General features: G+C 30.5%; 2 protein-coding genes across 2 annotated transcripts in view; one reads left to right on the top strand and one right to left on the bottom strand.

The window, feature by feature from the left end:
• Positions 1–359, top strand: part of LOC108770674 (DNA-binding protein D-ETS-3) — an 11,991-nt gene extending 11,632 nt beyond the window's left edge. Inside the window, 1 exon segment of the mRNA XM_018522357.1 lies at positions 23–359. Within this exon segment, the coding sequence (XP_018377859.1) occupies positions 23–134 (112 nt within the window). The 3' untranslated portion in view covers positions 135–359.
• LOC108771144 (claspin) overlaps positions 1–14,104 on the bottom strand; it is a 25,587-nt gene extending 11,483 nt beyond the window's left edge. Inside the window, exons 1-9 of the mRNA XM_018523070.1 lie at positions 13,495–14,104; positions 10,768–10,890; positions 10,518–10,655; positions 7,363–7,571; positions 3,708–6,655; positions 3,388–3,524; positions 3,083–3,301; positions 1,693–1,893; positions 1,360–1,438 (exon numbers count right to left, since the gene is read on the bottom strand). Of these exons, the coding sequence (XP_018378572.1) occupies positions 1,379–1,438; positions 1,693–1,893; positions 3,083–3,301; positions 3,388–3,524; positions 3,708–6,655; positions 7,363–7,571; positions 10,518–10,655; positions 10,768–10,890; positions 13,495–13,731 (4,272 nt within the window). The 5' untranslated portion in view covers positions 13,732–14,104 and the 3' untranslated portion in view covers positions 1,360–1,378. The remainder of the gene's footprint in view (positions 1–1,359; positions 1,439–1,692; positions 1,894–3,082; positions 3,302–3,387; positions 3,525–3,707; positions 6,656–7,362; positions 7,572–10,517; positions 10,656–10,767; positions 10,891–13,494) is intronic.

Here is a 14,104-nt window from a genome sequence, read left to right as displayed (position 1 = left end):
TTTGCAAAATGATGCTTTTTAGGTATTATTACAAGAGCAAAATATTTCTACCAGTACTTGGTCGCAGACTGGTGTATCAATTTGGACCAAATGCGAAAGGATGGCAAACAGATAACCCAAATTTCCGATACTGAAACGGTGTATTGAAAAAGAATCACAAGTTCGTAATACGATCGAGCGTGCAAAACCGTAAAATTGTAAAATATTTCGCATGTTTTTTCAACATTAGAAAAACAATTATTATACGTCCATTGTATATTTTAAACATCGTCAAACGTTATGTTTCTTACAGATAAAACTAACAATGTAATAGAACAAATCTTTAAAAAAAAAGAGATGAGATTTGAAAAAAAAAAAAATATTCATTTTTCCTTTCTTAGTTTTAGTTTCTATCTTTAATATAAATACTTTATATTCCATCTGTTCTACAAAACTAATCATATAATAATTACGATTATGAATTTAATCCTTCGTCGGGGCAATGTGAAATTTTCACTTTTCGCCTGTAAATTGGAGTTTTGAGGTCACAATAGCAGATTTTTTTAACTATTCTGAATTGTATAAAAATCTGAAAATTCTTATATATACATCTACTTGTGAAATCTTATGTTTTTACTATTAGGTGTTCTGGTTAGTTTTGACGGCTCACTACAGATGCTACAGATCTATTAAAAATATTTTGAAATTGAGTATGTCATTTCAAAGCTTGGACATTTCTACAAATAATTTGATACAGGTTCTGTGCATTCGTAAACGTAACCATACTTTTTAGTGCGAAAATGGAACGTGATAAAAAATATTTTCGGCATCTACTATTTTACTGCTTTAATTCGAAACGGCTGCCGAAATTCACCGATTCATTTTAGAAATTTATTCTGAGTCTGCTCCATCAGTTAAAACGTATGAGTACTGATATCGACGATTTAAAAATAGTAATTTTGATTTGAAAGACAAAGAACGTTCAGGTCAACCAAAAAGTTCGAAGATGCCGAATTGAATGAAAACTCAACTCAAACGCTTGAAGAATTAGCTGAAGCATTAAATGTTGGTAAATCAACTGTATCTGATCATTTACACGCAATGGGAAGGATTAAAAAAGAAGGTAAATGGGTTCCACACAAATTGTCTGAATTGATTATTCAAAATCGTTTAACCATTTACACTTCATTGCTTTCTTGTCACAAAAAGAAGCAATTTTTATATAAAATAGTCAGGTATTATTAACATTTTTGTGCATCTAACAAGTTTTAGTAGCTCAACAAAAACATTAATTATCATTTCATTTATACACATAAAATTTATATTAAATGTTACTTGTAAAAAAAAGTTCACATATTATATAAATAAAATAATTATTACTTTTTTGTGAAGAATAGCTTTATTTTCGCCTTTTTTTCAATGTCGACGATGTATTTGAGTTCATCTTTCTCTTTCCAGTCTGCAGTCATAAAAAAATATACATATTTTTTTCAATAGTAGTATATAAAAATTAGATAAATGAAAAACGTGTCGCTTATTTACTACGTATAAATCAAGAAATGAAGTTTTTCAAAAAATGAGTTTGAATGTTTTAAATCATTAAAATTTTGTAATTTTAATTTTGAAATGTATAGCTATATCACTGTAGCAAATGAGTAATGTACAATAACAATGTATTTTATATAACTGACATTATATAATTAAATTATATACCTTAATTTGTAAATCCAAATCTGCTGTTATTTCAGTTTCCTTTTTAAGTGTATTATTTGTGTCTTGATCAATATGCGGAAAGATAAAATTTCTTCTTATATTTACCGCATGAGAGACAGAGTCACCTTGTTTTGCCAATGATGCTATCCTCGCTAATGATTCTTCTCCTCGAGTTAAGAGTGAACGTTTTTTTATCACATTCTGTAAATTATATATAATAAGTAGACTGCGGATATTTATGTAAAATATTTAAATGAACATTTTGCATAAAATGCATATTTTTCATAAATTGCATATTTACAGATGGCAATCTCAACCTTTTTACTTTACTTTTTAATAAATTTTTAACGAACAACGATCGACTAAAACTGTCCGATTAATATTCAGTTAAGTATTTTGCATAAATATTCGCAATCTAATAATAAGTATTTTGGGTGGGTGGGTGGGTGGGTGTGCGTGCGTGCGTGCATATAGGCATGTACAGGGTGTCTGAAAAATGCTTAAACTCTCGTATAGAGGCAAAATGGACTAAATTGAGAAGAAAAGCCCTATACCATTTTGTAATTTTCGCAATAATTAACGAGTTTAATAATCATTTATGAAAATAGTCAAAATCGCCCAGCCTAAATGTCAAATGCAAGCGCGCGGCGAGACAGAAAGTGTTCGCTGTCGCTAAGCACATGGAGAGTTATTGTTTATTAATGGCAATACGGGCTACGCACGAGTTGCGTATACCCATATAGCGTTGGATTTTCGTTTTGAGCTATGATTATTATTCCCCATGATGGAAGGGATAACATAGGGTGTGCAGTTGGACAGTGCCTCTAAATCTCTGCCCTCTTTGTCTAGGATTGTTTATAAGGAAGAAACTATTAACTGTGAAACGCTAAACATGGGACGGTATTCATAGTCCCATCGTTTTTATTTTAAAACTGTCTTAAATATAATGTCTTAAGATGCTAATACAATTCTCAGATTGATTTACGACATCTTAAGATTGTACTTAAGACAGTCTTAAATATAAGAATCGACTATGAATATAGACTTGTTTCGCGTCATGAAGTTGGTACTGAATCTTTCCTTGCGCCAGAATTGCATTTTCCGATGCATATGTCAACCATGCCATAAGAGCGTTCAGTAGAACACTCAACGTGTTGCAGCTCATCAGCAAACTGTCGTGCAACGGTTCTGCTGAACTCACCCAATAACTCATTAATTATTGTAAAAATTGTAAAATAAAAGACGTCTACTCAGTCCATTCTGCCTCTACGCGAAAATTTAATCGTTAATTAGACATCCTGTTTATACAAGCTATTACTTATTAATTTGCTTATGAGATGAGACAATATACGCCATATTTTCATAAATATTGATAAATTAATAATCTTACATATATCGTCCGAGAATTCTTTCCAATACTTGGTCCATTCAAGAGATCTGTTATATTCCGTGGCATAATTGGTTCTATATTCTCAAAAGAATTTACCTTGTCGAGAGAAGTATCTCGTTTTTGTGACTCATTACCTTTGATCTTCTTAACAGCTTCCAGTCCGAGTTTAAAGATTTTACTATGACATAATTCATCTTCAATTTCACTATTTGAGCGCTTCTGTAAAGACATAAGATACATCTATAGAAATATTCTGTATCTATATTCTTTAAATGTGATCATTATTACACGCAATAATTTAGTACCATTCTTTCCTCAAGAAATCTGTCTCTTTCATTTTTAAGTTTACTCCACTTTGCTTCTTCCTCATCGTCTTGTACGTCTACCAAGCCTTCGTTCTCATCAGATATTTGTGACATCTCAATATTATTTCCTAACTTATCTAAACAAAATCATAAAGTTATGCACATATTGGAGCATATCAAGTATTACATTTTGGAAATTTGGATCTTATAAAAAATATCTTAAAAGAGAAAAAGTATTTTATGATAATCATCTGTCATTAAAAAAATTATTATCATAATTACATATAATAAATGTTAAAAAATATATGTATATATTGTACCTATATTTTTCCATTTGAATTTACGCTCACGTCCCATCCCATCACTATGTAAATCGCCGTCCTCAAATAATAACTCTTTCAGCAATCTCACTTCTCTTTTATCTTCATCCAATATTTGTTTTATATGGATCTTTTCCAGTTGATCTTTCACTTCGTGTTCGTCTATATGTTCATCATCAGCTTCTTCAAATTCTAATTTGTCCAAATTCTTCTCGTCTTCATCGGCAGAATCCCAATCGCTTTCACTTAACTCTGCTTCTTCTTCCACAAAACTAGCTGCAACTTTTTTTATATCCTTTTCTGGCACAATTATAATTTCATTTTCTTCGGAATCGTAATCGACATATTGTTTCTCTTCACTATTTATATCATCTTCTTTATCAAAGAATTGAGAATTTTCCTCTTCCGAATCAGACAAATTCAATACTTTGGCTAAACGTTTTTTAGGTTTTAGAAATGTATCTTCATCCTCGTCATCTGAGGACATAACTTTTAATTTTAGTTCCAAATCCATTGCGCTAACTTTATTTATTTTCTCTGCATAATTTACAGAATTATTAGAATCTTCATCTAACGTCAATTTTATATTTTGAAGCATTTCGGTTTTTGAATTTTTTGATTTAACAGCAACTAGTTGTGCGTTAGAATTTCTAGAACATTCAGAATCATTTGAACGTAACTGCAATTCAGTGGTACTAGATTGCGAAAATAAATCTATATCAGTTCTCTGCGGAGATTCAAATTTACCAGAACACAATCGCATAAGATATTCATCATCAACAGTTTCTCCAATATCATCAAACAGTTTTTTTTTTAAAATAGATTTATTTTTTACATTACATACGTGTTCAGAAAGTTCATCATTCTGTGTGCTTTTCATAGGAAGGAACTCATATTTATCAACTAAACACCCTCTATTTTGTGATAAATCTTTTTCATTTTCTAAGGTAGTATTCAATACGCTTAATTGCGTTATAGGAGAAACCAAATCGAGCATACTTGTTTTCGTCAAAGGTGTCTTACATATCTGGCTTCTTGTAGTAACTTCTTGTTGACAAGCGGGCATATTGCTTTCATTTTCACTTATCCAATCAATATCATCGCAATGTGTTTTAGATGCATATATATCTGTCGGCATATTTAATTGGCTGCTATGATTTTGTAAATAGCTCAGATCTGTAACATTTGAATCGTCTCGGAACTCTTCTATTAACTTTGTTTTTCTATCATTTTTAGTAATGTTAAAGCTTTCACAAGCATTAACATTGTCAACATCTTTAAAATCAGATTCATTTCCATTCTTCATATTTGCATCTAAACTTTCTTCGTTTTCTTCTTTTCCTTCTTCACATTTATCTTCATCATCATCTTCTTCTTCTTGATCGGTTTCTATTTCACTTACATCGTCGTCCATGTATTCTTTTCTATATTTGAAATTTGAAGATTGTTTACTGTATTTTATATGATCCTCACTCTCATCACATATCTCTTCTATACTTGAATCTTCATTGTCTGTAACTTCAGCTTCGTCATCTGCAAATAGGCATTTACTCTTTTTCTTATCTCTAATGCAAACGTCATTCTCTTCTAATTCGCTTTCTTCACTGTCACTTAATTCAAAATCTAGTTCAGCTTGTTCTTGTTCATCTAAATCAGAATCACTTTTTTCCTCTCTATTCCATTCTTCCTCCTGCGTTTCCAGCTTTATTTCTTTCAGTTTCCATACTTTGTTACGCTTTAAAATCATTTGTAATTTCAGATCTTCCTTTAAACGCATTAATTTGGCTCCAGGCTTATTCAATTCAGAATTATCGATGTTAACAGGTGTCTTGTATGGAAGTACTTCTTTAACTGGAAAAAGACTATTCTGCGTGTTTTGTAAGTGTACAGTAGTTATTTCAGATTTATTATCACTCTGTTTTTTCGATTTTACATCATCTGTTAGATCAATAATCATACCTGGCGATCCTCTTAAAGTAACTTTCGAATTGGATACTAATGTTGATAACTTTTTTCTATTCGCCATAGCCTCGTCTGCAGATTTTGAAAGAACTTGTAGGTGATCATTAATCTTTTCACATTCATCTGCTGAAGAATTATGTTGAATTTTTGATTGAATATTATTAATTATAAGAAGAGATGATGACGATGCGTCATTTATTTTAGAATATTGATCTTTTTTTTCATTATTTATATCCTGTGTAGTACACTCGTCAGAATTTGAACACATAATATTATCTGTTGTATCATTATCATTTTGAAATGTTTCAGTTACTTCCTTATTATTTATACTATTGGAAGTTGTTCCTATTTTCGTTGCTTCTGTAACCGAATTTTTATCTCTTCTGTTAATTACATTGGAATCATCTTGATATACTTTTGATACTTGATTCTCTGTCACAGTAATTTTTAACTTTTTGTCGTCATTAATACATTTTTCCTTATTCAAAGAAATAATAGTTTTAGCTGTTTCTTTTGTTACTTGTTCATCGAGATATATTTCACAGCCGTCCTTTTCAAAATGTATGTCAATCAATTTTCTGGGTGAACTAATTTTTGGATTATATTCATTTGCTATCTGTGGTAGTAATGTATCAAATTCGTTATCTGGATTACAGTTATTATCTATTGAGGAAGCTAACTCTACAGCTCGATGATCTACTTCGCAAAAATCATTTTGAAGTAACACCTCACACGCATTAGCATCTAAATGATTTTTCTGTACAATCTCTTCTCTGATAGCTTGAGAATGTCGATTACTTATTTCAAATCTTTCAGGATTTTGAATACGTGTGTGCTCAATACATATTGATGACATCTTTCTTTCATTTCTAATGGAAGATTTTTTTATATTTTTACTAACCAAAGGCATAGATTGTACATCATCTTCCGAATCTGAAGATTTGTAAAAAAGTTCTGCTTCTTTTTCCTTTTCCGCGAGTACCTGACTGTTTAAAATTATGTGTAAATATAATTTGTTTATATTTTAAAAACAAATTTGTAAAACACGTGCGTGTGAGTATACGTTTAAAATATAGTATGATGTGTATAATGTATGTGTACAGGGTGTCACAAAAAAGTCAGGACATTGAATTATCTCGGAAAGATGACATTTTCGTGTAAAATTGTCCATACAAAAGTTGTAGGACACCAAGTAATCCATTATATGGTGATATTGGATTGACTTTGAACAATCTTAGGAACGTCACATTAAGATCGCCCTGAATTACTTTAACGGAAACCCTTATTTTTTTTTATTGCAAATTCTTGTAGCCTGAGAGAGAGAGAGAGAGAGAGAGAGAGAGACCTTTTTAAAACAATATAATTAAGTTCCATTTGGCGAAAAAATATTTGACATGCGCTGCTAAAATTTAAATACTGCCGCGTATTAGCGTTATTCATGGTACACCATGCGGAGATTGCACAGTTGGATTCGCATATCAAAATACATATCACTATACATATAAGCATATCACTATACATAATGAGTAACTTGATACCCTACAATTTTTACATAAAAATTGCAAAATGATGGGTTTTTTATTCAATTTAGTTCGCTTTACCTGCTCACAAGAGATGATGTGGTTATTACCAAACACTTTACGTAATACCTAATATATCTATAATTTATGTACATACATATACAAAAAGTTACCTTACTATCGCATATGACATCTTAAGTTTCGCTGCCGTTGAAGGCGCTTTCGGAAGAGCAGCTGATACTCTTTTTCTATTCAAGAATTCTTGTAATGTACGCTGTTTTGGCCTATGATACGGTAAAGAAATTTCTGTTTCTCTTAATAAACGTTGACTTTCGCTATGTATCTGACGCATTGCCTCATCTTTAGAAGCTCTTATAGAGCCCTATATATTATAGGATCAAAATAATATTATTAATTTAAAGATTATATTTTATATTAACTGCTATAATATAACATTCATTGCTGGCTAAGATTTGTAATTGTGGCATGTTAGTGTGACACGTACGTTTATGTCTAATATCTTCTTTTTTCTTAAGGGGAGGTTCTACTTTGGAGGGTCAAAAAAATCTATTTTTTGTTTACATTTTTTGTATCTCTAAAGTGTGTAGAATATGCCTGTAAAAGGATTTTGCAATATTCAAAATTTTAAAGCAATTTATGACTTGTTGAACTGGATTTTGCATCGGTCGAAAATCAAATGAGCTCAGCGGTATTACGCGCAAAACAAGCAAGAATCGAAAGAAGAAGAGCTCAAATGCAGCAAAATTTGTTCATCGAACAGGAGGAGAAATTGATTTATAGGCCAGGAATCGCTGATTAAATGTAAGTTGCAAAATATTGAAGTTAACAAAAAGTTATAAAGTAAAACTTTAAACGCGTTTTTCTCGAATTCACGTTTTTCAAACTGGCGGGAAATGTACAGCTTCAACCAATCATCCGACTGACATGAAGTTTTTTCCTATTAAAAATAGATAATTGTTATAAGACCATGAACCTAAAAATGCCATAAATTTTCCAAAATAACTATTTCTTTGAACAGGTTGAAAGCGAAAAAAAGTTCTTGAAAATTGACACTTAATTTCAAATAGCTGCCTGTAAATTAAAAAATTTTCAAATAAAATAAGGTTCATGGCCCCACAAATTTAATACATTTTAATAATTGCATTGGTTTATTTGTCTCAGATAAACTGTCGACAGTCGAGATTTCCCGCCAATTGGCTATACACGCTCTGTTCTACCCGTAGGCTACAGTCACAATTTTATACATTTCTAAAAATAAAAAATTTTTTTATATGTTAAAATATAAAAAACAATGCTTTTTGCATTATGTTGATATCTCTTTCCTTTCCTTATGAAAAAAATTGGTAAAAAAAATACATAAATTTTGAATCTCTAGACTAGAACCTCTCTTTAATAGAGATAACCGTAAACACCGATATATTGTATATCAAGTTAGTGACCAAAATTCCACAAATCTTAGACAACACTGCTTTAAATGTTATATTTTAGATTCTTACTGCTGTCATAATTATTATAAATTATTAAAACAATTAATAACGGGCTAAAAAATAGATAAAAATAAATAGATATAGTTCTTAAACATCTATTTTTTAAAAATAGATGTTTAAGAACTATAAACCTGGCAATAAAGTGGTGAATGTGTTATGAGAAAATAAACTAAATTAATTCAATTATATAAGAGAAATCCTATATCAGGCAAAGCGGATCTTAATGCTTAAATATTCATGTGTAAATTTATATACATATCTAATCAAAATCACCGGGCGCTGAAATCCTTTTCGGTTTTGAAACTCAATTATGAACAAAACCAAAGTAGTAAATCATTTATTAAATTTACAAGTGATTTATTAATTTTTTATGCTTGTAAGCATCTTGAAAGAATATTAATCATTAGCTGCGTTCAGCAAAGAAAGCAGCTTTGCAACTGTTGTAAAATTTTTGAATATGATTGGTTTATACATTTAGATTCAATGAGGAACTAAGGACAAGACCAGTCGTATTAGAGAATTTTGCAACAGTTGCAAAGCTGCTTTTTCTGGTGAACGCAGCCATTTTATGTTATTATAAGCATCTTAAAAACTGTAAATAATTTAGCGCGAAAAACATGTCTCAGCTGGGATTTGAACCCGGATCTCTAGTATTTCACGCATTCTTGCCATTCGAGACTTCGACAATATTTGTCACAATAGTTAATAACTAGTGAGTGAACAGCATTTTTCAAGAAGACGTGGGATTAATAATTATAATACGAATTTGGATTGATAAGAACAAATCTAATTAAATAAAACATCCTATATTTGTTAAGGCCGAAAAAGATTTCGGTATGCGATTTGCAGAATCAGGTTATATGTATAAACTTACATTGAAATATTTAAGCACCAAGATCTGCTTTTGCCAAGTATAGGATTTCTCTTATCTAATTAGATGTACTTTCATCGGTTCAAATTTATCATAATTGTTTATTAGCGTGCGATGAGATAAGACCGCCCAGCGAGGCGCTCGTTCGCCGTCACTAGGCACATTAATATCAATGTCGCTTCTAAACAACATGCTTAACGACGAAGAACTTGCGTCTCTCTGGACGGTCTTATCTTACCGCACGCTTGCATTTGGCGATAGGCTGGGCGAATTTGGAAATGTTCATAAATTAATAATTCGTCAACTAATGCGAAAAATGTAAAATGGTAGAGGACACGTACATCTATCCTTATCTAATATATTGCAGTATCATCTGTTATAAGATCGAACACCCACTGAAGACACAATTACTGGTGTTTATTATTCTAAATCTTTACTAAGCATACGCATACACATGAATTATGTTCAACCAAAAATTTTTTTTCAATCTTAATTTTACAAACTCAGTATTGTTTGTTCAAGTAATTCGAGGTTTGCTGAATACTTATGCTATTCATATGAACTCTAAAACTTTTATATGAAGCAAACTTTAATCTCAGCTGTACAAGCCAAAAAAAAAGTGAATTTTTTATATTTTTTTACTGTTTTTGAAATGGACACACTCGGGCCTTCTATTTGTGCGTATTTTAAATTTGTAAACATTTCTAAAAAAGCCAAAAAAAAAGTGAATTTTTTATATTTTTTTACTGTTTTTGAAATGGACACACTCGGGCCTTCTATTTGTGCGTATTTTAAATTTGTAAACATTTTGTAAACAATCCGTAAAACCAACTTGAAAATTTTGATGTCAGTGTAATTCATGATAATTGCCGTTCCAACATTCCCTTTACGTGTTGTGTTTTCTTATATGTACCATTCATCGAACTTTATTACCATACCACATACATACCCGTCTCTTTTTAAGAGATTTTTTTGTAACATCTTTATTTTCAGATGCTTTATTAAATATGATATGAGTGTCGTTTTTCGTTTTTTTATTTTGTTTTTCTTCCTTTGATTCAGAATCTACCGAAATTCGATTTTCATCCTGTAACAAATATGTATAATATATTGTAAATATTTTTTATAATTTATTATATTATTTTAAAATCATAATATAAGAAAACATTTATGTACAATATGGTTACAGTAATACTTACAATAAGAACCGTTTGAGGTAAGTTATTACTCTCGCTTGTTTGTGCATCTTTTTCAGATTCTATTTCTTCATTTTGTTTTTCTTCCTCTGATTCAGAATCAATTAAAGCCCGATAGTTTTTAGCCTATACAACGAAGACAATATGTTTTAAATATGTATTTTTTATACTTACAGTTTTGAGGCTCTCATGGAAATGTTCTTCAAAATTGTTTCAAAGTTTGCGGATTATTATATCATTAATACTAATATTTCGCAGGGTTGGCGAGAAAAACGAATTTTTTTGGTTTTGATTTGGGCCTATTAGGATTTCAACCACTAGTTAATGTATCTTTATTTTTAAGACTTTTTATTAGGCTTTTGACAAGGTGGGTTCAACTCTATAAAACCCATCACCAAAAAAAAATCCATTTAAAAAACCTAAAATGAAATGCCGGTGTGCTTGGAGCCGGAATTGCATCACTGCCACGAAGCGCGATTGCTGATAGAACGTTCAAAATAATAGAAATTTCCAACATACAAAGGTCGAAAAACGAGTTTTTTTTATAGAAAAATTTTCAAAAATTTCTCTCAAAACTTGATTCAACTGTTTTACCATCATGGTTTACTTTTATTCCATCTTTGACCGAAAAATTTGAACAGTTTTTAATAATAATGATATCAAAGTCTCTTTCTATAGTTTTAGCAAACTACAAAAACATACAAAAGTTCAAAAAGACCCTCGTGCCCACTTACCGAAGAATAACGTAGTTTATAAGATCAAACGCAATGATTGTGATGCATCATATGTTGGACAGACGAGCAGACAGTTGGAAACAAAAATTAAAGAACATCATAATTGTATCCATTGAAACACGTCTGCTCGAGCTGTAATAACCGAACATAGATTGCAGTTTGAACATGATTTGGATTGGAACAATATCCAAATTTTAGATGAAGAACCATGCTATAACAAACGTCTAATCTTAGAGACGCTGAATATTAAAAAGCAAAAAAATAATAGTCTTAGTGTGCCTTCCAACAAACGACGTAAGATGACAGGGTTGTGACACAATGAATCATTACATCCTTGTTAAACAAAGATGAGATGATCGCTGTGTTGTACTGTGTCGCTTGTTGGAAGGCACATTTAATCTACAAACGCGGACAGAGAGGGTCTCCACAAAGCATATACATATACCGATTATAAACCAAATTTGACTTTGCAATACCAAGACTACTTTTCAATCATTATTTTTCTCTCAATCGGTGTTTGTCTGTCGTTATAATTATACAGTTTAATTTTATTCTCTGACTAATTGTAAGTACCTTTATAACTATATCTTTTTGAATTTGATTTTTACTTTTGAACGACTATGTTTTTAACTCAACTATTTATTTTATTATATATACAATATTTATTTTATTATATGTATATACAATTATACCGACTATTAAAATTATTGTAACGAGCATCTTTTTAACATGCGAAAACAAAACTGTACGGCCATTTCGTGAGTCTTTCATTAAGGTGACGTTTTGCTTGCTTAATTCATTCATTGTAGAACAAATTGAACAATTTATAAAATTTATTCGAACATGCAAAAATTTCCAACAATCGGTCGGTCAACAACCGTTTACGAGCAATTTCGGTTCTTCTATAAAACGTTCATCTGGCCTCATCTAATTATGGTATATATTATTATTCTCCATCTCTATTGTTGTCTTCATCTTTTTAACACTACTGTGTGGATTCGTAATATCTAAAGATGGCTCAATCTAGATACCAAACATGTAATATTGTTTCAAAAATGAATTTGTAGAGTATAATATATTGTATATTCTTGATTATTACATTTGAATTTTTGTAATTGACTTTTACATGCCCTTTCAAAAATCAGTAATTAGTAATGATAACTTATTACTTTTTTGACTAAGATGAGTAACTATAACTTGTTACTTTTAAAAAGTAACTTTCCATTTCCTGTATGTATGCAATAACAATAATGTTTGTTTTGTTTCAATTTATTACTTGATATGTAATAAAATGTTTTTCTAATTTATTGTGACCTAATTTTTATTCTTTTCTCTCTATCTTAACTCTGAGCTGAGATAGAAAAACTATATTAATAACAGTAATATAGGGCAAAACGAAACTATTATTAAATTTTGACCAGAATACAGATGTTCAAAACTGATCATAACTAAGGTGGTTAAAAGCAGGTTAAAATCATTCTGGTTAAAATCATACTGTCCAATATGTGCCAACCTTAACGGTTATAATTACAGGTTACTTTAACAATCTGTACCCGATACTCAGATATATCAGATTGTTCCTGGCCCATAATTAAACTTTAATGTTTACAAAATACTTAGTAATGATATTAATGTCCAATATAACATAAGTAAATAATTCGCAAATTTTTTGTATAATTTATTTATATTTGTTAAATTTTATTTAAGTGATGGGGGAAAAGGGGGGATAGAAAAAGAAGCCATAATGCATAAACTTCGAAAGGATCTGCTGACATCCCTAGAGTAATGCCGATTCTACAATGAGTCTATTACCGTCCATAGTCGGAAGTCTTACAACTTAATCTGTGAAGTTGACTAATCAGCGTTAGTCATACGTTGGCTATTGATCGACTTCACTGATAAGACTTGGGATTATCAACTACAGATTTCATTGTAGAATCAGCATAAAGTATAGAATGGAAGATAATACCACTATGTTTATAACGTAATTACTTACAGTAATACATGTAATATGATGAACCCTTTGAGGAAAATAATAACTCTGGCTTGTTTGCGTGTCTTCTTCAGATTCACTACCTATTATTCTTCTTACACTCCTACTTTTCGAATTATTCTTATGTTCTGCAATCTGTAAGTCTGTTCCAGGTGATACAGAATAATATTCATTATCAGCGTTGGCAGTTTTGATTAATGTTTCACATAAACCAGGTTGATTTACAAAATCACTATCCATGGGATTTGAATATATCTCTTTAACAGTCTTAATGCCATTATCTATATCACAATATTTTTTATTCGCGACTTTTAATTCGACTTCTTTTGTCGATTTGTTCAGATTGATTCCATCGCTTAGGCAAATATTGTTAATTAAGGTACCAGAAGTTCCATTATCTTCTACTTTTTCCTGATTAGAGCAACTTCCTTCATTTAACAATGTAACATCACGAATATTTCTTAAGTTTCCTTCAACACTTTTCTCTTCTTTTTGACTATGTGTTATTTTTTCATTATTAAGTTTTTCAGTATCTTTAAAGATATTTGATTCTATATTAACTTTTTCATTAACATCTTTTTTGCTTAAATAAACATCTTCGAGATCAGTGACT

Source organism: Trachymyrmex cornetzi, unplaced genomic scaffold (assembly GCF_001594075.2).
Source record: "Trachymyrmex cornetzi isolate Tcor2-1 unplaced genomic scaffold, Tcor1.1 scaffold1002, whole genome shotgun sequence".
NCBI classification, from domain to species: domain Eukaryota; kingdom Metazoa; phylum Arthropoda; class Insecta; order Hymenoptera; family Formicidae; genus Trachymyrmex; species Trachymyrmex cornetzi.
The sequence above is the reverse complement of the archived record's forward strand: the minus strand, read 5'-3'. Positions and strand labels throughout refer to the sequence as shown.